General features: G+C 30.7%; 1 protein-coding gene and 1 long non-coding RNA gene across 2 annotated transcripts; both read right to left on the reverse strand.

Annotated features, from left to right (window-relative positions):
* Positions 1 to 5814: 5814 nt before the first annotated feature.
* On the reverse strand, positions 5815 to 8132 carry LOC117686650 (uncharacterized). The gene is made up of 2 exons (XR_004599757.2): positions 7053 to 8132; positions 5815 to 6073 (listed from the first exon to the last, which is right to left on the reverse strand). It is a non-coding gene; the product is annotated as an uncharacterized lncRNA (long non-coding RNA).
* Positions 8133 to 9425: 1293 nt separating this feature from the next.
* Positions 9426 to 11955, reverse strand: LOC105349005 (uncharacterized). The gene is made up of 3 exons (XM_066080263.1): positions 11441 to 11955; positions 10942 to 11209; positions 9426 to 10849 (listed from the first exon to the last, which is right to left on the reverse strand). Exons 1-3 carry the CDS (start codon positions 11664 to 11666, stop codon positions 10279 to 10281), a joined length of 1065 nt encoding a protein of 354 aa, XP_065936335.1. The 5' UTR covers positions 11667 to 11955; the 3' UTR covers positions 9426 to 10278.
* Between the last annotated feature and the right edge of the window lie 1829 nt (positions 11956 to 13784).

The following is a 13784-nucleotide window of genomic DNA, read 5'->3' on the forward strand; positions in this document are numbered from 1 at the left end:
GTATTTACGAAAACCGAATAGGGCCACATAAAAAAAATATTTTTATCTCGTAATTACGAGAAAAGATCTCGTTATTACGAGTTAATTATCTCGTTATTACGAGAAAAGATCTCGTAATAACGAGAAAAGATCTCGTTATTACGAGTCAATTATCTCGTTATTACGTGAAAAGATCTCGTTATTACGAGATAATTTTCTCGTTATTACGAGTTAATTTTCTCGTTATTACGAGAAAAGATCTATATAAAATGGTGCGTTTCTGAAAAGGATTCGACTGGATCACACTTTCAGTCTATCTTTTTCATGCCAGAAACGTTGATTAAATTTTGAATAAATATTTAAAAATAACAACGATCATTATTCATTAATTTCTACATATCAAAATGATTGGATTTGACATTTTATCTGATATTAATAAAAGGAAAGAACTTCATGTAATTTTTCTATTCAACTTATATATATTATAATCCCACTCCGAAGTAAATACCAGGTTGTCCTATAGTCATAAAAACACAATTTTATTAGTTACAGATAACTTTAATGACTATATAGTTTCAGTCATGGATATGGATATACAGGATTTACCCGAAGATAATTGATTTTGTCTATTAACATTTTGGAGTCTGAAAACAAATTACACGTATCTTTCTTAATTATTGACAAATAGTTCAATGAATTTATTAATCAATCTGCTTTGCTAATTTTTCCGAAATTTCTTTTAAACTGCTTGGTCCGATTTTATATCAAATTATGTGTTTTAAACGATGATTATGCAAAGTAAGTGTATATTAATAGACATTGCAGTAATTCATACACTTTACATAAAAAGAATAGAATAATGAAACGCGCTATTTTAAAAATAGATCTTTTCTCGTAATAACGAGATAATTAACTCGTAATAACGAGATCTTTTCTCGTAATAACGAGATAATTAACTCGTAATAACAAGATCTTTTCTCGTAATTACGAGATCTTTTCTCGTAATAACGAGATAATTAACTCGTAATAACGAGATCTTTTCTCGTAATTACGAGATAAAAATATTTTTTTAAGTGGCCCTATTCGTCTTTCGTACGTATTTCACATCATCCGTTTAAAATTTCTAGCTATATACAAGGAAGCTACATGCTTTTAAGATTTTTTCTTTCAACAATTTATACTAATATCTAAAATTACAGCAGAGTGACCCATGTACAAAGTGGAGAGTAATTGTTAATTACATAGGTTTGCATTGTATCATAATGTTTGGCATATGAGGCGTCATCTTCCTCTATTTGATATAATCACGTCACTCTAATACTTATTCCGATATGAGTACTTTATCACGCGTGTGAAATTTACAAACCACATTCTTCTGTTTAGTCATAACAATTGGTTTTGTTAATTCTTATATTTTATTACTTGTTATTCAATCTGTCCCTTTCAGACAAGGATATGCTTCACTAATTATAAGATGATTTGATGACTGGATAAGTAAGAAGAGGCCAGAATACCGAATTAATGAGGGACAACAACAATGATTGAACCGATTTAGGAACCAAACGCCATTTTATTCTTTTAATACAACACGAAGCTGATATCGTTGCAGGATGTTAGAAATGCTCTACAACCAGATGAAATATGTAATACATCATTTCAATGATAATTTCTTCACAGGGGAATCGATACCTTGTAAAAAAAAATCATATCATGAAAAAACCATCCTCAATCCAAACAAATTGTAAAAAAAAAAATCATTGAGTATAACAACGTTGGAAAATCATTCTATAACGTCAAAGTATGTACATTGTACTATAGTTTTACATAACTAAATTGTAAAAGAACTTCACAACATTTTAAGTGTGTGCATATTTTTTAAGACTTAAGCAAGCGAAAGCAATAATAATGACAACACTAAAACATGACAATACAATAACAGCTATTTTCATTTTAGAATGATAATAACTTGTGATCATACACGTAGCTTTGTTTATTTGACGTGTTGATTTCTTTGTTCTATGCACGACTCCTTTGGCAGTCACAAGGTTTGAGGAATAATTGTTTGTGATTGGTGGTATGGTGTGTATTGGCTTTCCAATTCCTGAAAAAGTGGTTTACGCATATTGAGAAAAAAAAATTAATTGCATTTGTAAAGAACTGTATAAATAGAAAAAAACAATGAAATTAAATCAAATTAATTTTAATGTAAAAGGGCAACATTTTAATATCGCTGATTGTTTAGAAAAAAAAACCTCCTGAAAACTGTAAATTTTATTAACAATAGCTTGATGTATAAATAATTTCAAGCAATTCAATTCGTCGTTGATTAAGAACTACGTGTTATATTACATTTCTAATAAAAGGTCGCTTGATTTAGAAATAGAGTGCGAATTTTAGCGTAAATTCTCCATTTAGCCATGTACGATTTTAACAATTACGAATTATAGAGGTCAGTTTATTTAATTAATTGATACCATATTTTTCTCAACACTTTATTTATATTCATAGACATATATACTATAGAATAAAAAAGGAAGCCATCGCCTTCAATTTTTAAGAACAATTTTTCAGAATACAATAAGGGGAGGGGGTAACGTTAAGCAATTACAGCATTTTACCAAACAACCCTTAATCTAGATCATAATAATAAGTTTCAAAATGGATTGATTAATGATTTCATTTAAGCTAATGTTTTCATAACTTGAGATAAATAAATATCCGTTTCAATGACTGAATTTAGAGGAATAATTAATGTTAATAAAGTTCAACAGATCCTTTTATGTTAAATGTCTCGTCAGATTTTCGGAGATGAAGAAATGGGTAAAGGTGTTCAATAAGCGGCTACAAACGCTGTGTTAACGAGGTTAAGTCAGTAAAAATCAATTTTTAAGGACACTGGGGCTTCTAAAATCCAATATGTGGCTACATAACTGAAAAAAGACCGAATCTTCTATGGCACGCCAAATTCACAAAAATGAGCTTATCATAGTTTCACATTCGATAAACTAGGTTTAACGGTTGGAAACTATAGTTTGCGGACAGAAAACTGTAGTTATAGACGATAATCTATATTTTACTATAATTTACTATAAACTATAATTAACACTGAAAACAAACATTTGCGATTGAAAAACAAAGTTTATCTGATAGATATAGTTTCACGGTTGAAACTATGATTAACACCTCTGAACTATAGTTACCCAATGTAAATTACAGTTTCCAGATGTAAATCTTTATTTCGCAGCCGAATCTATTGTTAACGTTATTTGCAGACAGATAAACTTCATTCGTTAACTATAGTTTACAACCGTTAGATGTAATTTTACAGATGAAAACTATAGTTGAAGAATCGTTAACTATAGTTTGCGGTTCTTAAACCATACTTACCAGTCGCTAAACCTAGTTAATCAAATGTAAAACTATGTTAAGCTTATTTTTGTGAATTTGACATGCCATAAACATCCTTAATATTCATAGACTTTCTTACCGATACTGTAGTATATTGTAAGATTTCCCTCGCAGCAGGACGTTGAATTTCTGTACAACACAACAGAGTCTGAGTTTGTCACTGTCATGTTGTACTGAATTCTAGCTGTACAACCGGACCAGTCTACAGTTGACACATTTACTGCTGTATCAATTTGGACGTTAGAACACGAACGGCACTAATTCACGTAAGAGCAAAGAAACATTTGAATGCTCAATTCCATAGTTTGTGGTTTGTGAGAGAGAAGAACAACTATCAAAGTGAAAACAAAATGATGAGTATGTTTTTCATCCCACCAACTGTAATGAAGCATTACTGTTATTATACACCAGGAAACAATGTTTACATGTGGTGGGAATAGGGTGTAGATAAATACTCTGAAAAGCTTACACTGTTTATGAAATATTATTTTTCATAACCACAGGGCTCTATTTCTTACAAGAACAGGTAATATGATTTTCTAATTTCCCTGTCATTATATAAAATATTATCATATACAAGGTCCATAAGAAGAGAAGGGATATTGTTTTTAATTTTGAGGGATATAAAATCAGTAAAATTAGGCAAGAATATGAATTAATACTGAACCATATCAACGTCTCTTAATTTTATAAATATATGTGTGTTAAACTTTAGGAAAATATGTTTCGGATATTACAATTTGTAAAAAAAAAAAAATTGTTCAACATCGCTAACTTTGGGGGATTTTTTTTAAGAATGATGTTAAGTCTTAAATAATGTGAGTAATTTTTTTTTACTTGACACATGCTCAAGTCTTCTGCCGCATCTACGTTTTCAACGTGACGTAGTAAAAAAAATATGGCTGTGATATAATATAAATCATATACATTGTATAGATAAAATTGATGGTCCCTTTATTTGAAGAGAAAGTAGTTTTTGATGAATGAATGAATCAATGCAACAATCAATGAAACAATAGGTGTTGTTTGTGAAATACGATTGAGATTAAGTTATATGGATATTGATGTTATCATATACATAGCTGTGTATCACGCCTATTGTTAATAGTATTAACTAAGTAAGAAAATGTTTAATAGGCACTTATTTTTGTGATAAATTTTACCCCACTGCATTAAATTAACACAAAATATCCATCTTCAAATTCCGTAGAATTTCCCTTCCCGTGAACTCAAATCTTTTAGTACCATTTTCTTCTACTATATTTTACAAAAAAAAAATTATGCAATACTAGCTTTTATTTTCAGCTATATGCATAAAATTAATATCCAAACATAGCTTGCTGACTGGACAAATCGATTCAAACTACAAAAAATATGCATACGTCTCGGGTAGAATAAAATCAAACAGTTTAAAAAGTATTTACTCTGTATTATCATGAATGATATATTTCTAATTGTAGGTTTCTATAAAAAGTTGAATTAAAAAGGTGTTACAGTATTCTTTTATTGGCATCGAACTAACTTGATTTGCCATTCACTAAGATCAAACTGTGTCTGAAGTCCAGTTTATATACATTGAGTTAATTGGAAATAGACTACAATCGCAATACTTTTGACGACTGAACCTTAGACTTGATCGGAAATGAATCTTAATACAGTAAATATAAGTAAAATCATCACAGACATTCTGATGTTTATAGTTTTCTCTTTGTCTTACCAATTTTTAAATCTATATAGAATAAATCCTTGAAATGTTGCAATTCAAAATAAAAGTTGTTTCTAAAATATAATGTTGACTATGGCATCTTTTACGTCATTCTATATAGATATCAACACGATGTAACAACAGAGAATTTTGTCACTTTTATTAATTGTTCTGTTTGTATATTTTATAAAACGTTTGAAAATTTACAAGCTATTTCCCTCTTTAAAAGAATGAACATCCTTGTGTTTGTTTATTTTGATGTCTATTTCCTTGAATCATTTGTTGAATAACTATTTTGGTCGAGAATATGAAACTAATAACTAAAATATCGTTGACTATTTAAAGGTCATCTGCATTGCTTTTCTGCGTTGGTTTCTAGCTTTGTTAGCTTAGTTAGCTATAGTATTTACTGCAAGTCCATTCTTGGAATTACTCAGTGTACATGGTTGTCATCCATTATTTATAGTTTTAAGGGGGAAATATGTAAGTTCCAAGAACTATTGTTCAAATCTTTTGTACATTCTTTAAATCAATATATGCAATGGAATATGTTCAAAACAAACAAATACTATCATGACAACATAAAAAATATCATTAAAAATTTAGTGTCGAAAAATGCTTCTGTATATAAACTTATTTATATATTTTGTAACTTCGCTGCTTTTCAATTCCCTCACTTACGATAAGTGTATTTTTTACCAGTCCATGCTGATGTTAGGCGCTGAATTAAGTAATTTTAATGTTTCAATAAATAATTCTTGAGACTATCAATAACAAAGAAAACTAGAATGACAATAGTAACACATGACAAAACAATGATAGCCATTGTGATTTTAGAATACGAGTTGCAAGTATTTGTCACGTTCCTCACAGAATTTTCCCTGTTCGTCATACTCTGGGATTTGCTTACGGCGCCTGTTGCCCATAAATTGTTTAAGAAACTATAATTGGTCGCTGTAAGGGCGTGTGTTGTTCCTTTTCCTGAAAATAGTTTTCATATTGATCAAAGAACAGTTTACAATTATAATTCTTAAGAAATATTAAAAGAGGATTATTTATAATTTTCAGGTCATGTACGTTTTATGTGTGTAGTTTTTTTTTTTAAGACTCAGGAACAGCTAAAGTCAAGATAATCAATGAAATCACAATGTTATTAAAACAGTAAAACCTTTAAAGCGAAAAATTAAATGTTGTTGTTGTTGTTTTTCTTCTTCATTTCCTTGCTTTTTGAATTTGAATTTGTGATTTTTTTTAAATGAACAAAACATCTTTTTAAGTAAATGTATATACTCTGTAAGTCACATCTTAAGCTTCAAAATTGAATCATACTTTAAAGAGAGATGGATTTTTTCATCTTTAAAGCAAAAAGAGGGGGTCAGAGAACAGTGTCCAAGCATTTGACTTTATTTGCTGTGGCAATAGTCCTTGACAAAATATCATTAAGGTGCAGTCAAACGATGCGCTTCCATCCTATTTTTAATTGATTCGCTTTCGACTAAAATCGTTCCATGTGACCACATAAGTCGAAAGCAAAGTCTGAAAGTCGATTGAAAATCTGAAGTACGTTTGACTTTCAATAGACTCTCTGGTCAGAACCGTGACGTGACAATAACATTTTACCGTTCAGAAAAAATATTCAAAAGGTTTTATTGATTGAAAATCGATTTTAAATCGTATCGTGTGACCACCTCAACAATCGACTTCAATCGATTTACCTAAGCAAGTCGATGGAAAATTGGGTGAAAAATCGCATTGTGTGACCGCACCTTTAGAATTTCTTTTTAGAGCGCTTTCCAATAATTTCACCTACACCCGTGTTTTTAAAAACAAACAAAAACATACATAAAAATCAGGAAACCAAATAATTATTGTAGATCTTGTTCCAAAATGTTTGTACTAATAGGATAAAATTTTTGATTACAGAATTCATATATAAACGTGTGAAATATATTTTGCTTACCGAGACTGTAGTGGATTGTAAGATTTCCCGAGCAGCAGGACGTTGAATTTCTGTACAACACAACAAAGTCTGAGTTTGTCACTGTCATGTTGTACTGAATTCTAGCTGTACAACCAGACCAGTCTACAGTTGACACATTTACTGCTGTCTCAATTTGGACATTAGAACACGAACTGCACCAATTCACGTAAGAGCAAATAAACATTTGAATAACCATATCCATTCCATGTACATAAGAGTGAAAGACAATTGTAAACGTTACAACAACTGGCTGGTCATTTTTTACCAAGCTTGATGAACTTCGGCATTGCAGTATATATCAATGTTACAATGCACCCGGAAGTATGCCAAATTGGAATGATTATCAATGTACTTGGACGATCCTCAAAAGGGCTAATTGTAAATTTAACGAGTAAACTTAGGTTCCGTTATAAATGACATTGGTGAGTTCAATTAGGAGCTTGATTTTTTCAATTTGAATTTTGATAGTTTAAATGTATAAAAATGTGTATCTCAATCAATCAAAAAATGTCTTTCTCTATTTAGTTCCAAGCTATATACAAATATCACAATTCTATGCTTTGTAAGCAAGACTTGTGCCATGTTTATGTTTAAACATAGGTCGCTGAACAGAAAATACAAAACGTAAAGCAAAATTTTATGTGATAACTATTAAACCACTACAAACTGTTGATGTTGTTCATAATAAGAGCTTCCAAATAGAAATCAAAGTACTGAAGTACTGTCGGGAGTTGATTTTATTGATTATTATCAATTTTAAAATTAACGATATGTTGTTTTTTTCCTGGCAAGTAGTTTTTAATCTGTAGATTAGATTAGATACTTTTCCGACAAGAATTTCGAGAAAACCCCGTATGATACACGTTGTGTAATATTTAAAGATTGAATTAATTCCATCAAACTGTTTATCAGTAACCGAAATGTTTCTTAAAATTGTACACGTCTGGATCAAAGCAATATTGAAGTCTAGTCTCGTTCAACCAGACGCTCGGCTGTCTCCGTTAATATCCGACAACCAAGAGAGGCTATCTGCTTGTCGGAGATTTACGGAGACAGCCGAGCGTCTGGTTGAACGAGACTATAATTATTTAACTATGGCGTAGGAATACATGCAACTACAAAAAATGCATTATATTCAACAAGTGTGGCTGAATTTTTTATGTTGCATTACGTAAAATGATTTTATTATATAACGTTTAGGACCTTGCTCTTTGGCTGGTTTTTTATCCAACATTTTAGAAATACTTTCACCTGCATGTGACATATTAGGTATATATACAACATATGAATTTATCTACTCTGGTGAAAAAGTAAACGTGAATTGGTTGTCATCATTCATGTAGCCAAGGGTACTCGCGTGTTTTCTCTATTTTGATATTGATTCAAGCAGACGTAATGATAAAAAGGTTAACCTTCCTTGAGGAAGTTCCATCACTAGATCACATAAAAAGTCAATTATAACTAGTTTAGGACTCGCTGAGGATGGTACTTTTTGCAGATGGCTGAATCTTTGTGTTGCCTTTTGAAACGGCTAAATAAGTTTCAGAATAAAAAAAATTCACTAATGTACAAGTTTTTTTTTCCTTTTGCAGGATAACATATTTCACATTACATTTGCTGTTTAAACCTTGGAGAATAATTTACAAATAGATTCCAACGGTAATAATGCATTGTACGTGTTTCTAAACAACAAATCAATTATATTCTGTCGACACACGTTTTGTTGTTTCGATTTAGAAATTTGATTACAAAACGCACCATATGTTGAGGGTATGATCGTAATAAAAGCTGTACAATGTATTAAACAATATCAAGTATTTTTTATGGAATTTTTTCAATTCCATTCATTTTTTTAGCAATGGTGAAGATATTTGATCATTACAGATTTTAAAAGTTTACAATTCTAACGTATCTCAAGAAACAAAATTTTAATACTTGTGAGTCAACGAAACTACAAAGAAAAGAACAGAATAAATCGATCAGGATAGGGTTTTGAGTGAGCTGGACCCGCTGTTGTTCCACATCATGACAAATGTATGAAGACAAAAACTGAATTCTATAAAGCTGAAATGTTCTCATGTAACCCCAAGAATAATTTAGTTTACAAAAATTAATTTTTTAAAGATATTTTTCCCTCCTATCAATTTGCAGATTTAGGTTCAGGATTTATGTATGCACTCATTCATTGAACCTGGCTAATCAACTTGTTTTTAACTTCAAACTGGAGTCTTCGTTAATCCCGCATAAAAAGAGGAAGTAAATATATTTGCTATCTATTTCGGTAAAATCGTAGATAATTATTCAATGCAGCAATCGAATTTCGAAAATGGTACTTGACAGAACATTACAGGAAATATTTAAGTACGATTTATGGAAACAAAACGTTCAAATCCACTTCAATTTCAAGAGCATAATATTTACATTTTGGAATTTGCACAGACAAAATGACATCGTTGACAAAATTATCTTCCAACTCTCTCAATGTATAATACATATCAAGAAAATGTATAAACCAAAATAAATGGTATACACCGGTATTAAACATTTAACATTTAAGTTGAGTTTGTTTTGTTCTATCCTCCATGTATGATTTCAATTTTGACCTGATTTACACAAATACCAAAGTTCTCTTAAGTCTATTGTAATCTTCAAACAAAATTTCGACTTTAATAGAAAATCAGTTTTCTTATTGGTTGAGCCAATGATTATACATGATTTATTGATTTGTAATTCATTTTGTATATTATGCTTATACTTAAATTATAAATATAAATACTTAACATACTAAGATATGTAAAACTAAAATAATAGGACAGTCAAAAATGCGACATATAGAAAACTCAGATGTAAACCATAACTTATTAAAAAAATATATTAGATCTTCAAAACACTGCTCATATAAACTTTCACTCATGAAAATGTGTAAAACTAAAACGATAGGACAATAAAAAAAAAGGCGATGCCTACAAAAGACACAAATATCAAAATAAAGTGAAAATGTGACGTTGGAAGGAATAAGAAATGTTACAACTGTGACTGAAGATATGTTAATGATATCTATCATTTAACTCCTTGTGGTGCATAATGTTAATATAGTCGATCGATTACTGTTGGGTCTTTTTTTCCAGCCAAATACTTATATATAGTGTGATCATCTATCAAAGAGTTTTTGTGGTTTAATAAATATTGTTGTATACAAAGATGTTTAACTTAGTTCTATATAAGCCGTTAAAGTCGAAGCATGTTCATCGTCTTCCCCAATCTGGTCAGAATATTGAATTGATGACATCCATGGTAAATGAAGAACGGGACATTCATCCAAAGCCGGTCCACCACACTTTGCAGGTCGAGGGACACTCACATTCATGTAATCTTCACAGGTGTCTAAATGGTCGGTTTCACCTGACTCATCGTGCTGATTTGATGAAACAGTTCCCACACAATGAGTACCAACTGAGGTAGTAATTCGAAGGTCATTGGCATCAAGGTATCCTTCGCAGGTGTTCATGTAGGTGGCTTCGTCTGATGAAGTAGACCGAATATCATCGGCTGGTTCTAAACATCCTTCACACGTGTTCATACAGAGAGTCTCATTCGATGCTAAAGATTGGTTTGATGAAACTGTGTTCACGTAATCCACTTGTTGAAATGAAAAATCATTTTGAGGTGGTAGGGTTTTAGCCGGTGATTCAAGTTTTACAATATATCTTTCATTTTGGGTCTCCAAACTGTCTACAATATTACAATCGACTTCCTGGGAAACGCAGAAAGAGCGCCTATTTTAAAAAAATAAAAACATATCAGCTAGTGTTCCTTATGTTCTTGGTAATAAAACATGGCAGCATGCATATTTAAATTGAAAGCTTACTTCGACTTTGTTTTCTGTTCATTTCTTCGTTTCACAGAAACGAAAACCACAATAGTAACAATGGTGGTAAAAACTAAAAATCCGCTGATGCCACTTAATCCTAAGAGGAGATAATCTGGAAGGTGTATGGTGCCCGCCACCATCTGTTGGGATATCTGGGATACGTGTTCTGTTGTAGACGAATCAGACGTGTACCTTTGTGGTTCCTTATTGCGGGCACCTTGCTTTAACTTTAAATCATTTGCTTCTTGATTTAACTTTGAATCACCTATAAAGTGGAAAATAAATTATTAAGTTTAATGAAATGTTAAGTGTGACATCAACGGATTCGTATATTGTCAATAGCTTTAAAAACATTCTGAAAGGATTTTTAATTAACGCAGTGTCGATATTAGTGTACAGTATAGTATATTTTTAAAATTATGTCATCATCTTTAATTATGGTAAAGGAAAAAGAATACCAAACTTGAATACACATTATGAAATCCATTTGACTCACTATTACTGTAGTGGATTGTAAGATTTCCCGAGCAGCAGGACGTTGAATTTGTGTACAACACAACAGAGTCTGAGTTTGTCACTGTCGTGTTGTACGGTATTGTATCTGTACAACCGGACCAGTCTACAGTTGTCACATTCACTGATGTATTATTAATTTGGACGTTAGAACACACACTGCACCAATTCACGTAAGAGCAAAGAAGCATTTGAATGCTGAATTCCATGGCTTGTTTTCTTTAAAAATTTCATTAGTTGGCTGTAAATCTTCGTTATTCCTGCTTGATGATAATGCAGCAATGCATTATCATTGAAATGTGATGATAACCAGGAAGTGAGGTACATTGAGGCCCTTGTCCAAAAGTATAGTTTGGAAAATGTCCTAGGAGGAAGGAAATATGTGTTTAATTTTATTTTATTATGATAGTGCTGATTGGTTTCAATATAAAAATTAAAAATCACAGGACCTCTCACTCATTATCAACAAAAGTATTATATACTAATAACAACTATTAGACAAGTAATTAGAGGATAAAATCCTGAATGGTTTCTTGATCGCTGATTTTAAAAGCAATCAGTCACCGGGTTGATGTATCGATACACAAAGAAATGCATACTTTTCCCTGAAGACATAAAATGAATCAATCTACTTTAATTGTTTTTAGAATAAACCCATAAAAACAAATCATTTTACTACTTCATTTTTGCCTTGTAAAAGGACAGTACACAATGTTTTTTTCACATTTTTCATAGTTCCTATTATTTTTCACTCCACATGCAGTGTATACGTGTATTTAGTTTAATTGGGGGTTATAAACTTCCTATATCATAAAATCCTAATTATTTCAGTTAATGATAATACTTGAGCACTTTGAAAATGATTTTAAAATAAATAGCTAGCGACAAGCATGTAAAAAGAGAAATTTGTTGCAATTGTTTTGTACATGTATTATTTGATTCAAAGGAAATCAGTTATAAATGTTTGAAAGCGGTATTCATTTGGCTTGGAGCATGGAATAAAGGCAATACAATCTTATCCACTTTAATCTTAGCCATAAAATGTGATTGCGTAGAGACAATAAAGTTTTGGAATATGGACAGCCATAATAATATTGTTGACTAGAAGTACTCAAGATCTCTTATAGCTTGTTTTTAAGAAATCAGATAAACTCATATTTCATGTTTATTAAAAACGGTCTGAATTTAACACCATTGTCTATAAATGTACAAAGTTGTCAAAAAATATATCATGAAACTTGGAAAATTTGGAAGCAATAATTAATCATGACTCCGTTGGTATTGTTTACGTGTATATTTACACACTTTCGACATAAATTTAACGTACAGTCGATGGCTGCATTCATTGTATCCATCAATTACTAATGTACCAATGCATTAAGAGGCAAAATCACAAAATTTAATGGAAAAACAGTAGAATGTAAATATATCATTTTAATCGTAACAAGTGTTACTAGATATCATGTTGTCTTCAAATTAAGATAAGCAATAGACCTAACATGGAATATTTGCAAAAGGAGGTGTGATACAAGTATTCATGTACCTTTCAAAAATTTTAATCAAGATTTTATTTCTCATTTTAATATTTGAAATAAGTCGAAAACTAACTCAAAATCCTATACTAATTATACCTTTAGGAGCCTGTTTTCCTATAACGAGACTCGGCTCACATGCCAAAAAATATCAACAGTCAAATTATAAAAAGACTGGTTTTATTTCCTATTACACACCTGGTTTGATTATTATTCATGGAAATCAAAAGACATTTACTAAATATTAAAAAGGATTAAAGACTTTCATCAGAAATTAAAAAAAATAATAATATTATCAAATATGTACGTGAACTAGTGCTTTATTTCTGGAAACTTACACAAAAAGTATTTTTATCGTTTTAATGCCATTTTTCTTAACAAATACAAAAATGAATTTTTAAGTCAACGAAAAAAAAATCCAAATTGTGCCATACATTCCCATGAAGATTTTGCATCTATTGTAGAAGAATAGAATTATGTGATGTATGATTAAAATAAGATTTAAATATCTGTACATCTGTAACATATTTTTTTAACTGGCTCTTTGAATGATTGCAGAATATTAGCAGCCCCCCCCCCCCCCCCGTGGCAATCATGGCAATGCATTTTTCAAAATTATGCATTTTGAAAATATTCAAATTGTGTCCAATTATAGGACCAAATGAACAAAATTTTCAAAAAGCGTTAAATTGTGACCAAGTTAACAAACTTTGAAAATATTTTCCAAAGTGTGTTATGAGTAAACATTAACATTTGCCATCATGCTGAAACTTTACGCAATTTAAAAATATTACG

The sequence above is a fragment of the Magallana gigas genome, chromosome 3, assembly GCF_963853765.1.
Source record: "Magallana gigas chromosome 3, xbMagGiga1.1, whole genome shotgun sequence".
Taxonomy (NCBI): Eukaryota; Metazoa; Mollusca; class Bivalvia; order Ostreida; family Ostreidae; genus Magallana; species Magallana gigas.

Bases quoted from the DNA above. Each gene is read 5' to 3' on its own strand.
- LOC105349005 (XM_066080263.1), bottom strand. From the start codon at position 11,666: ATGGAATTCAGCATTCAAATGCTTCTTTGCTCTTACGTGAATTGGTGC. The intron at 11,210-11,440 runs GTGAGTCAAATG...TCCACTTTATAG, and splicing joins TACAATCCACTACAGTAATA to GTGATTCAAAGTTAAATCAA. The intron at 10,850-10,941 runs GTAAGCTTTCAA...TTTTTAAAATAG, and splicing joins GAACAGAAAACAAAGTCGAA to GCGCTCTTTCTGCGTTTCCC.